The 22,038-nt window shown below is 37.5% G+C and overlaps 1 protein-coding gene across 1 annotated transcript in view; it reads right to left on the reverse strand.

Annotated features, from left to right (window-relative positions):
* The window catches only part of LOC150083109 (uncharacterized), a 773,496-nt gene that overhangs the window by 59,653 nt on the left and 691,805 nt on the right, over positions 1–22,038 (reverse strand). The window contains exon 18 of the mRNA XM_090378391.1: positions 202–312. Within this exon, the coding sequence (XP_090234517.1) occupies positions 202–312 (111 nt within the window). The remainder of the gene's footprint in view (positions 1–201; positions 313–22,038) is intronic.

Genomic DNA, 22,038 nt, shown 5'->3' on the forward strand with positions numbered 1-22,038 from the left:
TATTATGTTGTACATATAAAAATATACTGTCTGGGAAAATTTACTACAATTTTCACATTTATTTATACAAAGGATACTGAAGAAGAAAATATGTATGCAGTTCAAACACATTCACTTATATAGAGGAACAATTATAAGTTTCAGTAATTCAATTAAAACAACCTTATCTTAAAAATTAAATGAAAGTCAAAATTATCTTACTCTTAGGCATCTAGCATTGAACTGGTCAGCTATACTTAATAAAAATAAAGCTGAATCCTCATTTATGTGACCTTTAAGAGCTTCTTCTGATATTTGCTTTAGACAGTCTACCTACAAATACAATATATGAATCTTTACTTTAATTATTCAAACTGGTTTTAAACACAATATTAAAAATTTATCGCTACAATTTGACTAACCTTGATTTAGTGCAGAGATGGCTAACATTAGTAAACATGAGTGTTGCACAAGATTACAGGCTCCAAAAAAGCGATAAGTGTTTGCCTTTTTATTTACATAATTGTTATTTTATATTATACTTAATACGTAGTCTTATAGTTATAGTTAGCTGGTTATTTTTATTTTAATTTAGATAAAGAGTTTTTGTATACAGTGGTAGGGAATGCAAATTTTTAACTGAGGTAACTAGGTAGCTCTAACGTATAATTATATAGCGTAATACGTATAATTATATAGTGTAATACGCTGTTTCTATTAGTTAGCGTAGTATTAACATTTAATTAATTTAATTTATTGATCTTATTAATTTAAAATATCATGCTCCAAACTAGAGCAGCAAAGCAACAGGCACAAAGTGGCAGGAGTGCTGTGACTCCAAAGAGAACTGAGGGGGGGGAGCGATTCTCCAACGCATCACAGCCTAAAAAAAATGTGCAACTTGTGAAATGTTTGCCGAACTCTCTGAAACGGAACATGTTCCCCATTTCCCTGACAATATAGTTGTTGGCGACTCTATTGTCAGGGAAACGGGGAACATGCTTTGTAAAAAGGATAGGTGGAACAGGACCAGGGTATGTCTGCCAGGGGCAAAGGTTGATGACGTTGTAGAGCGGATATCATCTTTTAAGGGCACAAAAGGTGATATAGTTGTACACGTTGGCACTAATGATATTAAGAGTAGGAGACCAGCAGAATTACTTAAAAAGTACAGGTCACTGTTGAAAAAAAGCCAGGAATTAGTGCTGAATTTGAAAGTGTCTACAATTCGACTCAGACACGATAGAAGGGAGTATATGATGAGAGCCTTGTCGATCAATTCGGCCCTGGAAAGATTGTGCAAGGCTCAAGGGATAGAATTTTTTTCAGCCTGGTCTGTACTTGTTAACAGGTGAAACTGCTTCTACAGGGATGGGATACATTTAAATAGAAAGGGTGCAAGAATATTTGCTGATGCTATCGAGGCAGTGTTGGGTGGATCGGAAAACTGCTAGCTTGGGGGGGGGATACAATGACTAATAGTTTAACAGTAGCCATTGAACTTTCCATCTCACCTGCAATAATTTACACTGATTCTTTCAGTGCTATCTATGCCATAAAGAAGAATTTCTCCTCTTCTCATCCTACATGGATTGGATGAGAAGGATTGGATGCCTTGAACGGATTGAGCACGCTGAATTCTGATGGGATCCTTCCACTTGTTCAGATTATGAACCTAAGGGGGCGTAAATTTAAATTAAGAAAAGACAGATGTAGAATAGATGTGTGGAAATTTGCCTTTAGCCAGCGGGTGGTTAATTGCTGGAACAAACTTCCATTTGTCGTTGTGGAAGTTGATAGACTGAATAATTTAAGGAGGAACTGGACAGGCATTTGGAGGGAATGGTGTGATTTTTTTTTTTTTTTTTTTTTTTCTGATGCTGCATAAGCTCGTACACTTGCTTACTTGCATCACATGCCACTACTACTACTACCACCACCTTCAAAGGCATAGGAGTCTCATGAATATATTTTATTTTTTATTAAATAAAATTTGCATAAGCAATTAAAACATGCTTTTCACAATCACAATTAATAGCTTTGCTTTAACTATACAGGAAACCAATTGCTAACTTTATTTAATACAAAAACCATATTGATAACTTTATTTATTACAAAAATTCAATGATATTCAATAGCAAGAAAGCATTTTGATGGCAAACAAACAAAAACTGATAAACAGTAAAACAAAGCAAGTAAAGATTATCCATAAATATCATCTCTTCTACCAAATTTAATTATAACTAGTCTTTTACAACTAAAGGAGTTGGTTTCTAGGAAATGCAAGTGTTTTTCCAATTAGGTTATAAGACAATTGGCTATATACATCTGTATGACAAAAGGATAAAAACGCTGTGCAAAAATATTGCTGTATCAGTAAAGATTTAGCTATATTTTACTGGATAATGTCAGGATGAAGCAAAACTAATTTAAAATGTGACTAATTTCGGAGTATACAACCAAGAATGCACATCACCTAATTTCTACAGAATATGCAATGCTAGCCATACACCAGTGTGAACAGATTACAATCACTATAAATCAATTTTACATCTTGTGAAACTACATGCAGTATCCAGGATAACAAAATAAAAACATATGCCAGTATTAATTGGCATTTGTTTCACCATTATAGTAATACAGTCATAAAATTGAAGAAAAAGAATCACAGAGAATAAAACTCTTTTGCCCTACCTGAAGCTTGGGGCTTTTTAGATATTCCTTTTTCAAGAGCAATATGCACTAAGGAAGACTAGCAGACCAGTTTTACTAACATTCTAAGGTCATCATCATCAGCCATTTTCAATCCACTGCAGGATGAAAGCCTCTCCAGCAACTTTCCAGTTCCTTCTGTTTTGAGCACTGGCCATCCATTTACTACACAAAAACTCATGAATTCATCTATCCTTCTCTCTGCCTTTTTTGTCTTCCAGGTTTTCTTTTAGCTCCTCTTGGCTACCATTCTGTTATTTTCTTAGTCCATCTGTCATCATGTCTTCGAGCTACGTGTCCTGCCCAAGACCATTTTAGTTCAGTTTTGATAAGAATGTCCTTTACTTGAGTTTGCTGCCTAATCCATGTGTTTCTCTTCTTATCTAGCAGTCTGATTCCCAATATAATTCGTTCCTTCTTTTGGTGAGTGCCCAAGTTTCACTTCCATAAGTCATGGTGGGGAGTATTCATTATTTTACGCTTCAGACAAACCGGGATATTGCTCCTCAGTATGTGACTATATTTCCTGAATGCTATCCATCCAAAATTTATTCTCTTCACTTCAGCCATTTATCATTATTACAACTAATGACTTGTCCCAGATAAGTATATGACTCTACATTTTTAATTACTGCTCCTTCAATCATTATTTTCCTTTCCGTGGCATACTTGTTCATCATTACTTTTGTTTTAGCCATATTCATCTTTAGTCCAAAATCCTTACTAACTGTGCATAACTGATTAAGATTTTCCTCTTAATTTTTTGGGATTGTGGCTTATGACCACAATGTCATCAGCAAATCGTAAATGGTTTAGGTACTCTCCATTCACATTGACTCCTTTCTGCGACTAGTCTAATCTTCTGAAAGCTTCCTCAAGGGCAGCAGTAAACAACTTCGGAGATATTATCTCCTTGTCGAACTCCTTTCTCGATTTTAAATTTGCTAGTCTTTGTCTAGTCTAATAAAGGAGATAGCATTGTCATATATTTTCTTCAAAATCATAATATATGGAGTATCTGTGCCTTGTCTTTCCAGTGTCAGAAACATTGCCTTACGTTGTATGGAGTCAAACACCTTTTCATAATCCACAAATGCCAGGCATAATGGTGTTTTATATTCATTTGCTTTCTCCATTAGCTGTGATATTACGTGAAGGTGATCCATAGTTGAGAATCCTGTCCTAAAGCCAGCTTGCTCTTTCGGTTGATTCTCATCAAGTATTCTTTCTAATCTGTTAGTAATGACCCTTGTGACCAACTTGTAGATATGGGATAACAAGCTAATTGGTCTATAATTTCCAATTTCTGATTTATCTCCTTTCTTATGCAGCAAAACTATGATTGCATTATTCCACTGCTTAGGCATCACACCTTTTCTAATGCACTTTGTGAAGAGCCTTGCCAGTTTTTGTTATGTCTCTTCCTCCCAATTTTAACAACTCTACAGTAACTTCGTCTTCCCCCGGGGCTTTCCGATTCTTCAATGCATGTTCTACCTCATTAGGAAGAATATCGGGTATGTCGTATGTGTTGCTACTTTGCAATCCATCTTCCCCACTGCTGGTATCATTCCCTCGCTCCTTGTATAATTCTCTATAGTAGTCTTCTGCTATTTGAATTATGCCTTCTCTACTGTTTATAAGTACACCATCGCTATTCTTCAGTTTCAGTATCATTTGTCTTTCTGTATTACTGCTCATGGCTGCTGATTTAAATCCTTTGTTTTCCCTTAATGTTTGTTCTACTTTTCTTGTGTTAAATTTTCTTATGTCCTCTCTGAGTCACTTTCTAATGGCTTCGCATAACTCAGTATACTCAATTTTCTCCCTGTCAGTGTTTTTCTTGCTCTTCATTTGTCGTCTTCGGTTCATCATGACAAGTGTTTCTTGACTAATTTTTTCTTCTTTGGATTTCTTTTTCCCTATTGGTTTCTTGGGCTAAGGTATACTTCTATAATTCCTAAGGGTAGTGGGTGTTAAAAGTTGCCATACCACAAAAACAATACCAAATATACTGAATGTGATTCTATTCATAAGGTTCCACCCACAGCAACTTGCGCTTTTTTCACCATTGTAATAAACTACCTAAAATTCTAATAACTATAAGAGCAAAATCCATAAATTAATCAAGCAAAGAGCAAACAAGAAAAAATAACAAACAATTATCATCATCATCATCATCAGTAATTCAGCTATGTGACTGGTCAGTTCTTCTGATGAGCTGTCTCCACCTTTGTCTCTTCTGTGCAATCTGTTTTAGTTCCTGAAAATTTCGAAGTCCTGCTTCATCCAGCAACGTCCGATGAAGGTATTTTTTGGTTTCCCCTAGGGAAATTCCCTCCAGTCCCCTCCATGATATTCAGAAGCAAACCATCATGTCGAATCACATGGACCACCCATTTGAGCCTAGATAATCTTATTCTACCTAGAAATTTCCTTTTCTTTTGAACACGTCTTAATGCTTCCACACGTTTGACACTTTTTCAGTCCATTTAATTTTTTCACTCCTGTGCCAGCACCACATCTCGAAGGCCTCAAGTCTCTATCTCTCTTCATAAGAATCCATGTCTCTGCTGCATATAGTGCCACTGACCAGATATATGTCATTATTATCTTCTTCCTAATTTCCTGCAACATCCTCTATGTAACCAACGACAGTTTATTCTTGAAAGATTGTTTTGCCATTACAATTCTGGATTGAATTCTCACTTTGACATGAAATGTCCTGTAAAAATAACTGCCCCAGATTCCTAAAGTGACCTTTTACCAATCATCGTCTTTGTTTTCATCACGTTTATCTTCATTCCATACTTCAGCGCTTTCTTAATTAAGCCCTCTGAAAAATTGTTTTTCTTCATAGCAGGGCAACCTGCTAGTATGGCTTGATTATCTGTAAACTTAATAGCTTGAACATACTTTTCACCTATTCTAACCCCCCCCCCACTTCTTAAGCTCAAGTGCATTCTTTATTATCACTTCAGCAAACACATTGAACAATTCAGGTGAGGGTAAACATCCCTGTCTTACTCCCTTTTTAATTTGAGCTTTCTCTGTAAGTTCTCCCCTCTTCTTATCACTGCATTTTGTCTTCTATTTAAGTCATAGAACAGTCCAATAATCTTCTTCTTCATCCAATTTAGCATTAATAGAGGCATATGATGTAAGAAAGCAAGCTTATATATATATATATATATATATATATATATATATATATAGCATCAGCCAAAAAAAAGAAAAAACCCTTCCCATTTCACCCATCCATTCACTCCAAATGCTTGTCTATTTCTGCCTTGAACTTAGTTAAGTTTTCAACCTTCACAATAACAGATGGAAATTTGTTCCAACTATCACCCAACTGCTGACTAAAGGCAAATTTCCCAAATATATTCTACAATTTTCTTTCCTCAATCTGAATTTATGTCCCCTCAGGTGAGTTCTCTCAACAAGAATGAATCTCAGAAAAAAAATCTCAGAAAGAATCTCATCAAAATTATTTAATACATTTAATCCTATAAATGGTGTACATGCACCTATTTTTACTCTTAGTTATCCTAACATAGCCCATGTATTTACTTGTTCCACGATAACTCCCTGCAGTCCTGAAAATCACCTTTTCAGGTGATTTTCAGGACTGCTGGGAGTTATTCCAATAGAAGCAGGGCAAGAATCACTTTCACCGAGCCTGCGGCTACTGTTAATCTATTAGTCTGTGAATCACCCCCCAGCTAGAAGTTTTCCAACCCACCTTACACTGCTTCTTGTTCTCTCTACAGCCCTTCGACACATTCTTCTAGTTTACAACATTCACATTTATCACACACTACAAAGAGAAATCTAGCATCCAATACTTCTAGCCTGAATTGTGAATTGCGGAGTCACAACATCCGATCCCCACGCCTATTTTAAATTTAACAAACATTCTAACAAGTTCTGCCTTACATGTCCATAAAAGCATCCACAGAATGATTCTAATAGTACTGAGGTACCTATTTTCTGCAAATTCAACTGTAGTTTACCTGATAACCTGCAATATGAACAACAAACTGGTAATAAACTTCACCTTAGGCTGAATCTACATAGATCAGATATCAAGAATTATATTAACCATATCAAACTCTGAACAAGAAATAGAGTACAATCACTTCTAATCACTTTTACCAACATATATATTTCCATACTTGCATAATACCTGACCCTAACGCCAGAAATAGACAGGAAGAACTATTCATGCTAAAGTTAAACTCTTTATACATTAGCATTAGCATTAGTAGAGGCATTTGATGCAAGAAAGCAAGCTTATGCAGCATCAGCCAAAAAAAAAAAATAAAATAAAGTAAAATAAATAAATAAAAAAGAACCACTTCCACTTCACCCCTCTGTTCGTTCGAAATACCTGTCCAGCTGAGCCTTAAACTTATTTAGGCTATCAACTTCCACGACAAGGGATGGAAGTCTGTTCCACCTACCAACCACCCGCTGGCTAAAGGCAAATTTCTGCACATCTATCCTACATCTGTCTTTCCTCAATTTGAACTTATGCCCTCTCAGGTGATTATTCTGAGCAAGAGGAAGAATCCCATCAGCATTGAGCATGCTCAAACCATTCAAGGCTCTGTACACCTCTATCAGATCACCTCGCTGGTGCCTAGTCTCCAGACACTGTAATTCGCAAAACTTAAGCCTTTCTTCGTAAGAGCACCCCCTTTGTTCCATTCACTAATCTTGTTGCCCTTCTCTGTACTCGTTCCAGCAGCTCTACATCCTTCTTGTAATGAGGCCTCCAGACCGACCTGTATACAGTACTCAAGGTGTGGCCTGACCATTGCCTTATACAAGGGAATAATCACCTCGTTATCCCTGCTAGAAAAATTCCTATATATCATTGACAATACACCATGAGCTACTCTTGCAGCCCGTCTGCACTGCTCAGAGAACTTCATATCTGCCTGCACAACCACCCCCAGGTCCCTTTCATTCTCTACCACTGTCAGTGTAGTACCACAGAGTTGATATGTTGCTCTGGAGTTGCTGTTTCCCATATGTAGTACTTTACATTTGTCAATGTTCATTTGCCACCTCTCAGCCCATCTGCTCAACCTTTCCAGATCCTGTTGCAGCAGCATAGTGTCAGTAGTGTCCTTGACAACCCTGCCAACCTTCGTATCGTCTGCAAACTTGGACATTAAGCTTGATATACCATCATCAATATCATTTATAAATACAGAGAACAATAAAGGACCCAATACTGAACCCTGAGGGACTCCACTAATAACATTAGTCCACGATGAGCAGTGTCCATTGATTACCACTCTCTGTCTTCTCCCCCTCAACCACCGCTTTATCCATAGCAGCAATTTGCCTCCAATGCCACACTGCTCCAATTTGTGCAGCAGTCTTCCATGTGCAACAGTATCAAAAGCCTTTCTAAGATCCAAGTATATAATATCAAAGTTATTCCCTGCATACAGTTCTTTTGTGACTGCATCATAGTATCCAATCAAATTGGTCAGGGAAGACTTCCCCTTAACAAAACCATGCTGTGTCTGAGCTATAACTGAAGTCTTGTCTAGATGATCCTGCAGTGCTTCTTTAACCAGTGCCTCCATTAATTTTCCGGGAACAGAAGTTAAACTCACAGGTCTATAATTACTTGTGTCAGCCTTTGACCCTCCCTTGTGAATTGGGGTCACATTTGCACATCTCCAGTCCATGGGTACCTCCCTTGAGTCCAAGGAAGCTCTCATAATTATGGCTAAGGGTTTGCTTAGTTCCTTTGCTGCCTCCTTTAATATAACTGGATAGATCCCATCCACCCCAGGTGCCTTTCTTGTGTTTATCTTCAACAATTTCTCCTCCACTTTACTCTCAGTTATTACAAGATTCTCTAGCTTACTGCTAGAGTTGAATACACCTCTGGCATTCCCCTCGCTGAATAACTCCTCATGTGTGAATGTCGATGCAAAATATTCATTTAGTTTGTTAGCTATCTGAGCAGGGTCATCAACAGTTGACCCATCAATATCAAGTGGACCAATCTGATTCATCCCCTTCCTTCTAGAGTTTACATAAGTAAAGAACTCTTTGCTGTTTTTCTTCACATCCCTTGCCAAGGATCTCTCGTAATCTGCCTTTGCCTGCCTAACCTCCTTTGTAACTTGGTTACAGATCAACTTGTATCTATCAAAGGCTTCTGTGTCACGTGTTAATTTGTATGTATCCCATGCATTTTTCTTCTCTACCATATGCCTCATTAGTTCATCTGACATCCATTTAGGCCTAAACCTTGAACAATATTTCTTAGTTGGTATGCAAAGCCTACTAGCTTGCAAGATAAGTTCTTTGAATGCTTCCCATTTTGAATTTTCTGTTGGTAACATCATCAGTTGATTCCGCTGTATAGAATTTAAATACTGTCTCAGTTCATCGTAGTCGCCTTTACGAAAGCAATACCCCTTCCCTTTACCCCTAATGGTAGTTACCTCTTTGAGTAACTCCCACTTCAGCACACTGTGATCACTGCCACCTAGTGGTTCATTTATCTGCAGATTCTTAATGCACGAAGACTCACTACTGATAATCAAATCAAGAGTATTACTCCCTCTAGTTGCCTCCCGAACATGCTGATGTAGAAAACAATCATCCAATAAATCCACAAAAGCCTTGCTTGTGTGTGAGTGACCAGTCCCCAAATTCCAGTCAATATCTGGGAAATTAAAATCCCCCATTATTAGACTCTCTGATTTACTGGCCCACTCTATTTCTCTGTACAGTTTCTTATTATATTCATCAGAGTCATTAGGCCTATAGCACACTCCTACTCTCAATTTTGATCTCCCAATGCTTATGTCACACCAAACCGACTCGACACTGCACTGTCCAGTGATGTCGACTGGCTTCACTTCCTTGGATTTTATGTGTTTCTTAACTAATAGCATAACCCCTTCTCCCTTCCTATACTGTCTATCCTTTCTGTAGACATTGTACTCTCCAAATTCCAGTTCTGCATTCCTTATATCTGTGTGACACCACGTCTCTGAAATCCCAACAATATCTGCCTTTGATGTTTTGAGCAATAACTCCAATTCATCAAATTTATTTACTAAACTCCTAGCATTGGTGTACACGCAAGTATACATGCACCTGCTCTTCCTCTTAGCCACCCTAACACAACCCATGTGTTTACTTGTACCCCCATGATTCCCAGCAGTCTCTGTAATATCTTGCATCTTATTTTCCAGGCTGCTGCTCATTCCAATAGAAGCAGTGCAAGAATCACTTTCTCCTCTGCCAGTGGCTACTGTTAATCTATTAGTCCTTGTATCCCCCCAATCTAGCAGTTTTCCGACCCACCTAATACTGCCTCGACAAACATTCTTGCACCCTTTCTATTTAAGTGTATCCCATCCCTGTAGAAGCAGTCTCTCCTGTTAACAAGTACAGACCAAGCTGAAAAAAATTCTACCCCTTGAACCCTGCACAATCTTTCCAGGGTTCGACAGGGCACAATGATCGACAGGGCTCTCATCATATACTCCCTCCTATCATGTCTGGGCAGAATTGCAGACACTTTCAAATTCAACCCTAATTCACGGCTTTTTTTCAACAGTGACCTGTACTTGTTAAGTAATTCCGCTGGTCTCCTACTCTTAATATCATTAGTGCCAACATGTACAACTATATCACCTTTTGTGCCCTTAAAAGATGATATCCGCTCTACAACGTCATCAACCTTTGCCCCTGGCAGACATACCCTGGTCCTGTTCCACCTATCCTTTTTACAAAGCATGTTTCCCGTTTCCCTGACAATAGAGTCACCAACAGCTACTAGTTCCTTTGGGACCAGCGCATTCTGCCTTGGGGGTTGCCGCTGTGTTGCGCGATGACCAAGTGCAAGCTCTGGCATTGGTGTGGGCAGCTGAGAGCTTGATGGGCCCCTCACTTGTAATCCTTCGAGGGCATCCACCCTGTCCTTCAAGCTCTCATATAGGCCCATAACAACGCTGAATTGTCGCCTGATTTCCTTACACTCCTTGCATCGTGCACATACAAAGACATCCCCCATGGCAGTATCATGTCCCATACCTGACTGCTCCGCAAACATCAAGCAAATAGTGCATCTTAAAAGGCTGTGATTCAGAGGGAAACTGTCCCCCTCAGTTCTCCCCTGAGCCACAGAATTCCCATTAGCTTGAGCTTTTTGCTTTGCTGCTCTGGTTTGTGTCATGATTTCGATATACTTTCAATAAAATTTCAATTTCAGTATAAAATTAAATCCTAAACTTGTATCCCAACACAGTTATAACGCTATATTTATGTTTCAGTAACGAGTGTTATCTACGAAATCTACGAGTGTTATCTACGAAATATTTATGTTTCAGTAACGAGTGTTATCTACGAAATCGACGTGTGTTATCTACGAAATATTTATGTTTCAGTAACGAGTGTTATCTATGAAATATTTGTTTCAGTAACGAGTGTTATCTACGAAATCCCTTTATATAATTTCCGTATCGTTATGTGTTAATTATTTATTTTTACTAATTATTTATATTACGTAACCTAAGTGGTTATATGTATAGTTAAAAGTACAATTTAATTGCCAATGAAGTTCGACAAGATTAATAGATTTTACTGATTAATTTTCCCGTAACAATGGTGGCTCTTTACGAACAGTAAACACGGGGATTTGATACCCTTTCCGATACTAAGTAATACCTACAATTTCTCTATCTAAGTTACTTTAAAATTAAGTACCGTAAATAGGAATATAAAGCTACTCTAGAAAATAAATTAATATGTCAATTTAAACTAATAAAGCAGAAAATAAATCAGAAAAAACTTCTCTGTTCCAACAGCGGCAGAAAGGCACCTCTGCACCGGCAACTCTCGTCCTCAGAAAAAAAGCATATATCCTCAATAATAAGCTCAATAATAAGCCTCAATAATAATGAGGCTACATATAGCCTCAATAATAAGTTTAATCTTAAAATCATCACAAATAATATTACAGAAATTTGCATATATGACAAATTCCAAGTCATCAAAGACCTTGATAATTCCAGACCTTATAGGAAACACAAATCCTAAAGTACCATTATATCTTCACATAAATACAAGCTGGGTGACTTTCAACAAACCATCACTGAATGGGATAAGAGTCAATTTAATGTACAGATGATTCAAGATCTGCTTTTCTATACTAAACATGGCATCCTATAGACCCTTTACAGTTCATCCTCACCTTTGACTTTAATTCTAAACAATTACTTCACCTTATAATAGACATTTGTAAATTTAAATTAAAATCCAGCATTAATATGAATAGTCAAGATAATACTAACATCATATTTAAATACAATACAAGCTTGGAAAACTTCAACATTAACAGCTGCATTAATAATTTGACAGTTCTACTCCCTGCTGGCTGCCAGAATTTGAACATTACATCCAGATCCAGATCTGCTAAACCATTCGGACTTTTAGCTTGTAATTATAAAAATCTAGCCACCAACACGGATAAATTTGCTCTTGAGCCCATTTCCCATGGATGTATTTGCCATCAGCCAAATTTCCAACCTTTTGTTTTGACGGAACACTTTGGTCTTATCATAACAGGTAACCTAAATATCATCCCAAACTAGGAACTAAGAAGCATCAGGACTTATGGCTTCAAATACAGGTTATACTCCAATATCAGCTTCACACTTTTCAAAAAACAGTTGTATCAAGGTTAGCTGAACTTCTGTTTTAAGCTTTCTCACCATCATAACATCCCCATTGAAGCCTTCCAATTATGGTTTAATTCTACACTAGATGAGATTCTACATCAATAAATGACATCTAAGCCACATGGGCAACCATCTACTAGATTAAAATTCAATTTTTTTTCCAAATTAAAGCAACAATTGGCAGATTTAAACAAAGATTTGTCATCACTACAGTGGATAAAGCCTCCTGCAACTATGCCATTATCTCTAAGCCCTTTTTATTTCCAAACATTAAATGCTGAACTAAACTCAAGTGCCACCTACAAGTCTATCTCGAATAACAGCAGTATAATTACTAAGAAATAAATCTGCATTCAGCAAGAAATTAAAAATTAGCACAAGTAACTACAATTTCCTTTTATTCACTTCATACCTAAGTTCCACAAAACCCCATACATTTCAGGTTCATCACTTCCTGTAAGTACAGTTATACTCATAAGCCTGGCAAATCTTTAGAACTGGTGCTTAAACCTATAACACTTGTATACACGTGTACATTCACTTTGTTCAATTCACCCCCCCCCTGCCGCTTATGCTCAGGGTTACTTTAAACCAGGGTTTCCCTAACTTTTTCAAGGGCAGTCCGGCGTTGGAACATTATTTTATTTATTTATTTTTTTTTTTTTCGCAGCCCACCTAATGCTATAAATTAATGTATTTTCAATAATTATACTCGTAGGCTCAGGAAATAATGACACTACCATTACGACATTTAACATACCAGTAATAATGCAATTTGGCATTCATTAACATCACTAAAAATAAATAAAAGATAGGAAATTCATTTCTTTGTTTATTATCAAAAGTTTCCATAAAATTGAATTCTTTTTTGGGTCTGTTTTTGGGCAAGTAACTATTTATTTAATGAGTATTTTTAGTATAACTGGGTATTTGGCATTTTACTACTTTTTCATTTCTTCAGTAAATTTTCTTAGTTTTATGTAGATATATTTCAAATAATTTGTTCTTGGACCAGTATTTTCTTTTTGCGTACCTGTACCATGCCACACAGACCACACTTTCGGAAACCCTGCTTTAGATGTTATAAATATGCTGGGAACTTTTGCTGTACTTCTATGGTCTCTGCTACAGCCCTGTTGTTATCACTTCAGTCGGCAGTTCAACAGTAAGTTGTCATATCCCGACTATTCTCTTTTGTCCTGATAATTCGCTTTCTTTGTTAATATTTGGGTAGAGCTCTTTCCTATTTTTAATTTAACTGCAATAATTTTTTAAAAGACTGTTCTGTAACTGCAATCAATTGGTTTTAAATTTAGCCTATTTTTACATTATTTTAGTATTATTCTGGTTTTGTTTTTTTATTTCTTTTTGGTCTCTGTTGTGTTGGCTATGATGTATATGTTTGCACCCTTTTTCTTGCTGCCACATATACATCATAACAGAAAGAGAGACTTTGCTTATTGCTGTGTTCCCTTTGGCAATATTTTTTTTTTTTTATGAAAACCCCAAACATGAGAGGTATTAGAACCTACAGTACTTGGGTTGGATGTTGAGAAGACGAGAGAAGATATTTGTTGACAGTAGACTTGAACTGCTGTAGACTAATTTTCAGGAAAGACATACGAAGGTAGGTTGTTCCAGAAAACAGCAGTTGAATGAATAAAGGAGGAATATGAAAAATTGGTTCTGCGAGTTTGAAGTTGGACAGTAAATGGATGTTGGCTGGTGGCGGCACGGGTTCGGACTGTTTTGAAAGAGAGAGTGGAAATTATAGAAGCCAATTAAGAAGAACAGGGCCCATGGATGTACCTGTAGAAAAGGCATACAGCAGAAACATTACGTCTAAAAGACAGCGAATGGATAGACTCTGATAGAGATGAGTTATTAATTAACCTAAATGCCCTCTTGTTATGTTGTTGTTATTTTGGTTTTTAGGAACATTAGCAACTAAGGCCATATTGCTCCGGGGATATACAGTGGTCATTCCCCGACCTTTTCGCATCCTCCGTATTTGGTAGTCACAGGTTCGACCACCGGTCTAATCAAGAAGCGTGTGCTATGCACTGCTGCTCCTGCCTATGGAGGCGCCCACTGTCCTCTTCTAAATGGAATCTATAAGCTTGACAGAGGTTTTGGGGGCACTACCCCATATGTGGGAACAATATTCCATGGTAGGGCAAATTTGTGAATTGTACAGAGTGAATAGCTGTTGGGAAGAAAAGTAAAGCTGGGAGCAAAAGAGAAAACCAAGTTTTTTAGATGCAGAGGAAACAATATCTGTAATTTGCTTTGGGACCAGAGAGATTAGAGGTCAGGGTAATCCTCAAAAGAGATATATCATCTAGAAATGGGAGTGTTACCAAGGATAAACATAAGAGCAAAAGAATCCATTTTGTGAGATTTAAGATGGGACTGAGTTTTAGGATTGAAATTAACTAAGTTGTCTTTGCCCCACTGGAGAATTACCCGAAGATCGGCATGTAAGCAATTGGTAGCGGATATTCGAGAAGTTGAAGCTGATTGAGAAGGGCGAGGTTTCTCAAACTGGAAAATGGAATGTAATGTTATATAATCGGCAAAATTATGGATAGGATTTCCCGTCAATGGAAGGAGGTCATTAAATACAAGAGGAAAAGAGTGGGAGAAAGAACTGAACCTTCGGCGACACCAGAATTAGTAGAAGTGAGAAGACAGAGACATCTACCATCACCCTCTGTGAGCAGTCAGAGAGAAAACTGGATAAACATTTAAAAAAAAAAAAACAATTGGCAAACCATAAGATGGAAGCTTGTTTTGAAGACCTTATGACAAACACAATCAAAAGCCTTTGAGCTCTCAAGAGCAACTGCTTGTGTTTCACCAAACTTTTTCATTGAAATTGTCCATAAATGGGTAACATAAGCCAGAATATCACCAGTGGATTGACTCTGATGGAATCCGTACTGGCGACTGTTGACTAGACGGAAGGTTTCCAGATAGTTTAAGAGTTGGTGATTAATTGATTTCTCCTTTACTTTAGAAAGAGTAGAAATAATTGCAATGGGACGATAATTGGATGGGAGTGATTTGACACGCTTTTTAGGACCTGGCTGGATATGAGCAAATTTCCAAGCAGAAGGGAAAACACCTTTGGAAGAAGGAAGTGAAAAAGGCAAGAGAGAACAGGAGTAAGTTCTGGAGCACAGGTTTTGAGAACAAGTGGAGCAATACCATCGGAACATGGAGCTTTCTTAGCATCAAGATTCGTCAAAATCCTTCTGCCATCCTTTTGACGGAAAACCACTGGAGGCATTGAATGGAGCATGCTGGGAATGGTGGAAGGTGTTTAACCAAGATTGTTAATACATGAATTGGAAGAAAAATGGGATGCTAGCAGGTCAGCTTTATCCTTGGTTGAAGAGACAATAGAACCATCTGGTTTTGACAGAGGTGAGAGCAGAGATGGTCAAAAGTTGCGGCCAACAGCTTTGGCAAGAGACCAGAATGCTCAGCTATCATTAGTGCAAGAAGCAAGTTTTCTATTCTTAGCCTGTTCCAAATCTAGTTTAGACTAATTAATAACTGCTTTACAATTGTTGTGAGCTATGGTGTAGGCAGAAAAGGAAACTGAAGAATTGGAAATAAGCCAATTATGATATGCAACATTCTTCTCTTGAACAGCCTTAGCACATTTACAAGAAAACCACAGTTTAGAAAAAGGACGAAATTTTAAGGTAGAATGTGAAATAAAGGATTCCATTCCTATGAGACTAATTTGACTGACACGACCTGAGCAAATTTTGACATCAGAAGTTTTGAAACAGTAATCCGACCAAGGAAAAGAAGGAAAGAAATCTTGCAGGTTTTGCATTCTTGTAATTCCAAACAATACAAGGTTGGGAATAGTCATGAGATAAAGGCACCATTGGGGAAAAGAGACAATCACCAAGTTTTGATCTGAGGTGCCTAAAGGACCACTCACTTTGATCTTATACTTAGTACGGCTGTTTGTGAGAAAAAGTGTAAGTGTATTGGCTGTATGGTTAGGATTGTCCGGTATTCTGGTTGTTAAATGAACAATATAAGCGAGTTCATTAATAATTGCAAAAGCCTCTGCATCTTGGCTGGGCTTGTGTAACATGAAAACAGAAGCCAGCTGGAGTTGTGAACATTAAAATCATCAACAAAAATTATCTCACTGTTAGGAAAGTTGGACTGGAGAAAGTTGCAAAGAGAGGAAGTCAAAGAGCTCCAAGTAATTAGTGGAGTTGGGAGAATGGTAGAGACAACAAATGAATTTGACAGAATGAGGTGCAGAGATTTTAAACCAAAGAATATTGAAAACAGGAGATTAAAAATTACCAAGTCTCTTACAGGGAATATGGGAACGGACATATGCACAAGTACCACTTTTGAAGTGAAAGGAATTATACAGTGAATAATTTGAGCAATTGAGATGAGTAGTGGATGGAACAACCGATTACTGAGATTCTGTCAGAAAACGTACATGGGGTTTGGCCGACTGTAAATGGAACTGGACATCACTGAGGTAAGAACTGAGACCACGTATATTTGTGAAATGAACAAGGAAGTGTTTGGGAGGTTCAGATCTTTTCGCAGATAAGTTTGCTCTATCAGTTTGACAATTCATGGTGTATTCAATAGTAAAAAAAAGTGGGGGGGAGGGGCATGCAGTATGAAGTAATGAAATTTTTCGATAGGGCATACACATAGTAAAAATATACCCAGATCCTTGACGTAACGTGGCCTCGATAATGACCCCCACATACACATTACTTGGACTCTCCCCCCCAGTCACTATCTGGTAGAGTAGAGGCAGCGAGATCATGCAATAACTGATCCGGAAGCCTCCTTACCAATGGGTTTGGTTTGGTGTACTACCTAGCAGCCGGTGTGCGGACACCATTTTAGAGATGTACCCTCGAAATGTAAGGAAGTTTGAATCTTGCCATGGTGTTCATCGTAACCTCGAAAGACATCAATCACACTGCATGATGGAAGAGATGGGGGAGGGATGACCAGAACTTTTCTCTGGAGACTAAACATGGATTCTACCACTTCAAGCCTCCAATAAGCAAAGTAGTGGTATTGAACCAGTTGATGTGAGTCAACGACCACCTAGTATTGTCTGGTAACACAGAGAGGCAGCATTACTCCATGTTGCGGTCGAGGTGTGGGCACCACACCTCGGAGTAATGCGATATGTGGGCACCACACCTCGACCACTGCTTACGGTGGTTCACACCTGAGTGGCCACCCACAGTGTGCTTGTGCATGGAGGTTATACCAAGGATTACTAACAGTCCTACCATCATGAAAGTGCAAGCAGAGATCTTGGCTGTCACAGATTGTCTGACTTCACTGAAATTGGGTCCATTTGTCTTGAGTATTACGCAAATATGTTCCATCAGCGTTTTAGAGTCCCGGGTAGGAAACACAGCTTGTCTAGTATATCTGACAAAATGTCTGTGACAGCCTCATGTAGTCATGGCCAGGACTGCACAATGACCACAGACAGGTGTTTTCTGACTGCAGTCCCTGGAAGTATGACCATATCTATGACAATTAAAGCACTTCTGTACAGGGAAGTGCTCCCTCAATCTGTGACTAGTCCATCCACAAAGTATAGATTCTTTGCTGTCCTCATAGGTGCTTCTCAGATCTTGGGGGAAATCTCCACTATAATATTTACTTGGCCATTTTTCCAGCTTTTTTGTAACTCTTAAGTTGTAACTGTTCAGCAATCTCGTCTCTACTTATTACTTCTTCAAAGATTTTATGCTATATGTCTGTCATTAGTTCTTTCTCTGGTGTAGTTTCTATGATATCAAGTAAACCGTGGTTTTTCTAGTAAATGTGCTAAGGCTGTTCAAGAGAAGAATGTTGCATATCTTTTCTTTTGGTTTAATCCAAGTTTCAAAATTTCAAAGTTTTTTTTTTTTTTTTTTCAACAGCACACCATTTTCTCTCATTTTTCTCATGCTATTACTTTTAATTTCGTTTAGGTGGGGCTTTAGTTGGGTAACTACAGCTTCACTGACTGCCTCACTACATTTGTAGACTGAGTCAGGTTTTGCTTTTAATACACTACAGTCGAACTGGGTTAAAAGAGCACAGAATTTTATATTGTTCCTTATGCTGAGGCGAGAACATGGCTGTAAAGAGCAAAATGCCATAATGATTTTAATTTAGGCGTATTCCCATACAATCACTTACTGTTATAACAAGCATACTACACAGATATACTATACAAATTTTGGTAACTAGGCAAATATTTTTAATTGCTTGGGTAGTCGAAAAAGCCCAATTCTAGGAACAGACAAAAAAAAAAAAAAGGGTGACTTTTGGGCTGGTTTATCACCAGCCATTTTATGACCTTGTCCGTTCGGCGACAGGAGCTATACAATAGTGCATTGGCATTCCACTTGTTGCATTACCCTATTTACAGATTGTCTTCTCTTCACAGAACCACAAATTTATTTTGGAAATTCTAAGAATTCTGTAAACGGGACTTCTAAGAACTTTGTATGCAGATTATTTTACTGTCATTTTAAAGTAAAATCAGTTGGAAGTGAACCCTTCCTTGGGAAACATGTCTATTAATAAAAGAAAGTGTCTTGATTCGCAAAAAAGTCAAAATTATTCGTGATTGCAAAAAACATGTTGCAAAAAAATGTTGGTGTGTAAAAAGGTTTCTTTGTTGTCTTCAACAGTATCGACATTGTGGAAGAATAAACATGTTTACATATCGACACTGGAAAAGAACATAACCGAAAAAAAAAAAATAAATAAATAAATAAAATATTTAGAAAGAGCAAGGTTACAAACAGTGTAGCATTGCTTCACTGGTTCGCTACACAGTGGCTCAACATCTGGTGAGTATGGGCTTGGCAAAACCCAAGCCGTCCTTGAGCAGGATATCATCATTCGTCTCTTTCTCAGTGATTCCATTCTTCTTTTCTCTCTCTCTCTTTCTCTCTCAGGGTAACACGGAATTTTTTTTTTTTGTCTTGTGCAGCATAAGCCTCAGGCTTCCTTGCCATCTGATCTTGCAGGTTCAAGTGGAAAAATTTGTGAATAATTTCAACATGACGATTTTGTATGTAACAGCGGGTGGCTTGATTAATTTAAAAACTGAATACAAACATTAATAGAAATAATATGTAAGTATATACTAATATTATTTTTTTTCTCTCTAATATCTCTTTTTTTTTTTTTTTTGAATCTTTCTTTTCAGCAAGTTCTTGGGAATAAAAAAAAAAAAAAAAAAAAAATAGGAGGGAGATTTAACTGATATAGGTTAACTGATAATGGTTATAACGAGGAAATTTTTTGGTCCCTTGTTGCTCGTTATAACCAAGATTGACTGTATATTATTATCTTTACTCCTGGGTGTTTCCTTAGATTTATTAAGTTACTTGGGTTGAAGATTCTCTGTTTTGCCTGCTCTTGCTAATTGATCATAACCTAACGTATTCATTTCTTTATAATTGTTTCTTTCCTCAGTCACATTGTCTCTTTTTAGATCTTAATACTCTTTTTTTTCCGCATTTAGTTCTAAGACTGTTGGCTGTAAGACTGTCCAGCATCTAACAATCTGCAGTCTAGTTGCAGATGTTATTCTGTTCATCTGGTTGTGAAGGAAGTCTTATAAGTAGAGTTTAATTGGATCATCCTTCTCATTTATCGCCTGAAACCTTTTTGCCTCTTCTGTTTTGTTATCAATCTGTTCTTTATTTTCTTTCTCCTCCATATTTTCAACTAGTTTCCTCCCTTTTTTGGCCTTTTCATACTAAGGATGCCTGGAGGACTTGTATCTACATCTTCATTATTTATTTCGTCGTCGTTATTGGGAGTCCTTTCCAATAATACTCTTACATCTGAGTGTGCGACGATCTCTGGTCGTGATTTACGTAATTTTGCCTTTTATCGTCCAGATTTTGTTTTTTTCCTGTAACTTTATCCTTTTTATATTGTTCCTTATGTTGAGGGGAGTAATTTAACGTGCTCATTTTCAGTCTACACTTATTATAACTCAAGAATTGAGATTTTCCAGTTTTGGTGGGAAAGCCACTAAGAATAAAGATAACTATTTCAAATTATAATGATACGTTAAGACTACTGTTAGAATCGAGTTCCCCATCTAAAAGAAGTTTAGTATAAGTGGTTTTAACTCTAATATACTCAAAAAGTCTGAGTTTTTGAGGTGCAGGCAATCCAATGGCTGCAACAGTGAGATGGCTGATGCTGTAATGATTCTGCTGCACAAACACACAAAATAATCATCTCAAAGACACAAAATAAGCAAAAAGTAAAACAAACAAAACTCTTACCTGGATGAAATTACTTATCTCCATCAGCAATTGCCCTCAGAACAAAAAAATCCATGGTGGAATCCTAGTAGCAATACAAATCCAGAAGATCATTGTTGGTCACTGTGAAAAGTGAGAACTCCATCTTTCATTTTACTAATCCCTCTCAGGGCCTTGTAAACCCTATGAGGTCACGTCAGGGGTGTCACTATGCGAAAGCTCTGTAGCCCACACAATCAGTCTTTCCTCATACAGCTGTCCTTCTGCCAATCTCACCATTCAAGTTGCCTGTCTTTGGACCCTATCAAGAATCTTGGTCTTTTTTCTGATGAGGTCTGCATACTTGAATTTAGTATTCCAAAGGTGGTCTTACAATTGCCTTATACAATGGGATTATGACCACCCCATCTCTTCAGGATAATGTGTGATAAATCATTGATAGGACATCATGGGCTTTCTTCGTTGTCATGCCTCTATCCCTTTGTTGATATCATTTATGAAAATGAAAAACAAGGATCAGTCCAAGAACCGATCCTTGAGGGATCCCACACCTGACATTACACTAATATTAAGAATATTCATTAATGACAATTGCTGGGTGGTTGCAGTGTAGAAGGCACTGCAACCACCCAGCAATCCATCTTAGAATCTTACCAGTAATCCCAACCTGTTCAAGCTTAAACAGTAACCTCTGATGAGGGACTGAGTCAAATTCTTTGCTAAAATCCAAATAAAATAAGTCAAAAATTGTTTCCTAAATCCATCTCATGAGTCAATGTGTCAAAATAGTCTACTTAGTTAAGCATAATTTTCCTTACAAAAACAAAGTTGTGTTGCGTGTCCATCAGAATGCCATATATATCACAATGTCCCTGGATTGTACTGTTAGTCATTGCTTCTAAGATTTTTGCTACCCCTGAAGTCAGACTAACCTTTCTGTAGTTACCAACTTCACACTTAGAACCACTTTTATGTATTGGCAATAAATTAGCACTTCTCCTAATTCCAGGGAATCTCCCAAGTCTAAACATACCCTCATAATTAATGCCTATAGTTCAAAACATACTCTCTCGTGCTTTCCCTCAAAATTACAGGGTATGTGCCATCAACTCCTGGAGCCTTACTTGCCTTTATGTTAAATGTTTTTCTAATTAACAATCATCTTTAATTACGACATTGATAATTTCATATGGCTCAGCCTCACTCACACAGCCTCTTCTTGGCATGAAGGATCTTTCGTCAGTAAAGACCACTAGAAAATACCTATTAAATTCATCCACAACATCAGCTGAGTTACCTAAGACTCA

This window comes from Mastigoproctus giganteus, chromosome 7, assembly GCF_048544385.1.
Source record: "Mastigoproctus giganteus isolate SK-2022 chromosome 7, ASM4854438v1, whole genome shotgun sequence".
Classification (NCBI taxonomy): Eukaryota; Metazoa; Arthropoda; class Arachnida; order Uropygi; family Thelyphonidae; genus Mastigoproctus; species Mastigoproctus giganteus.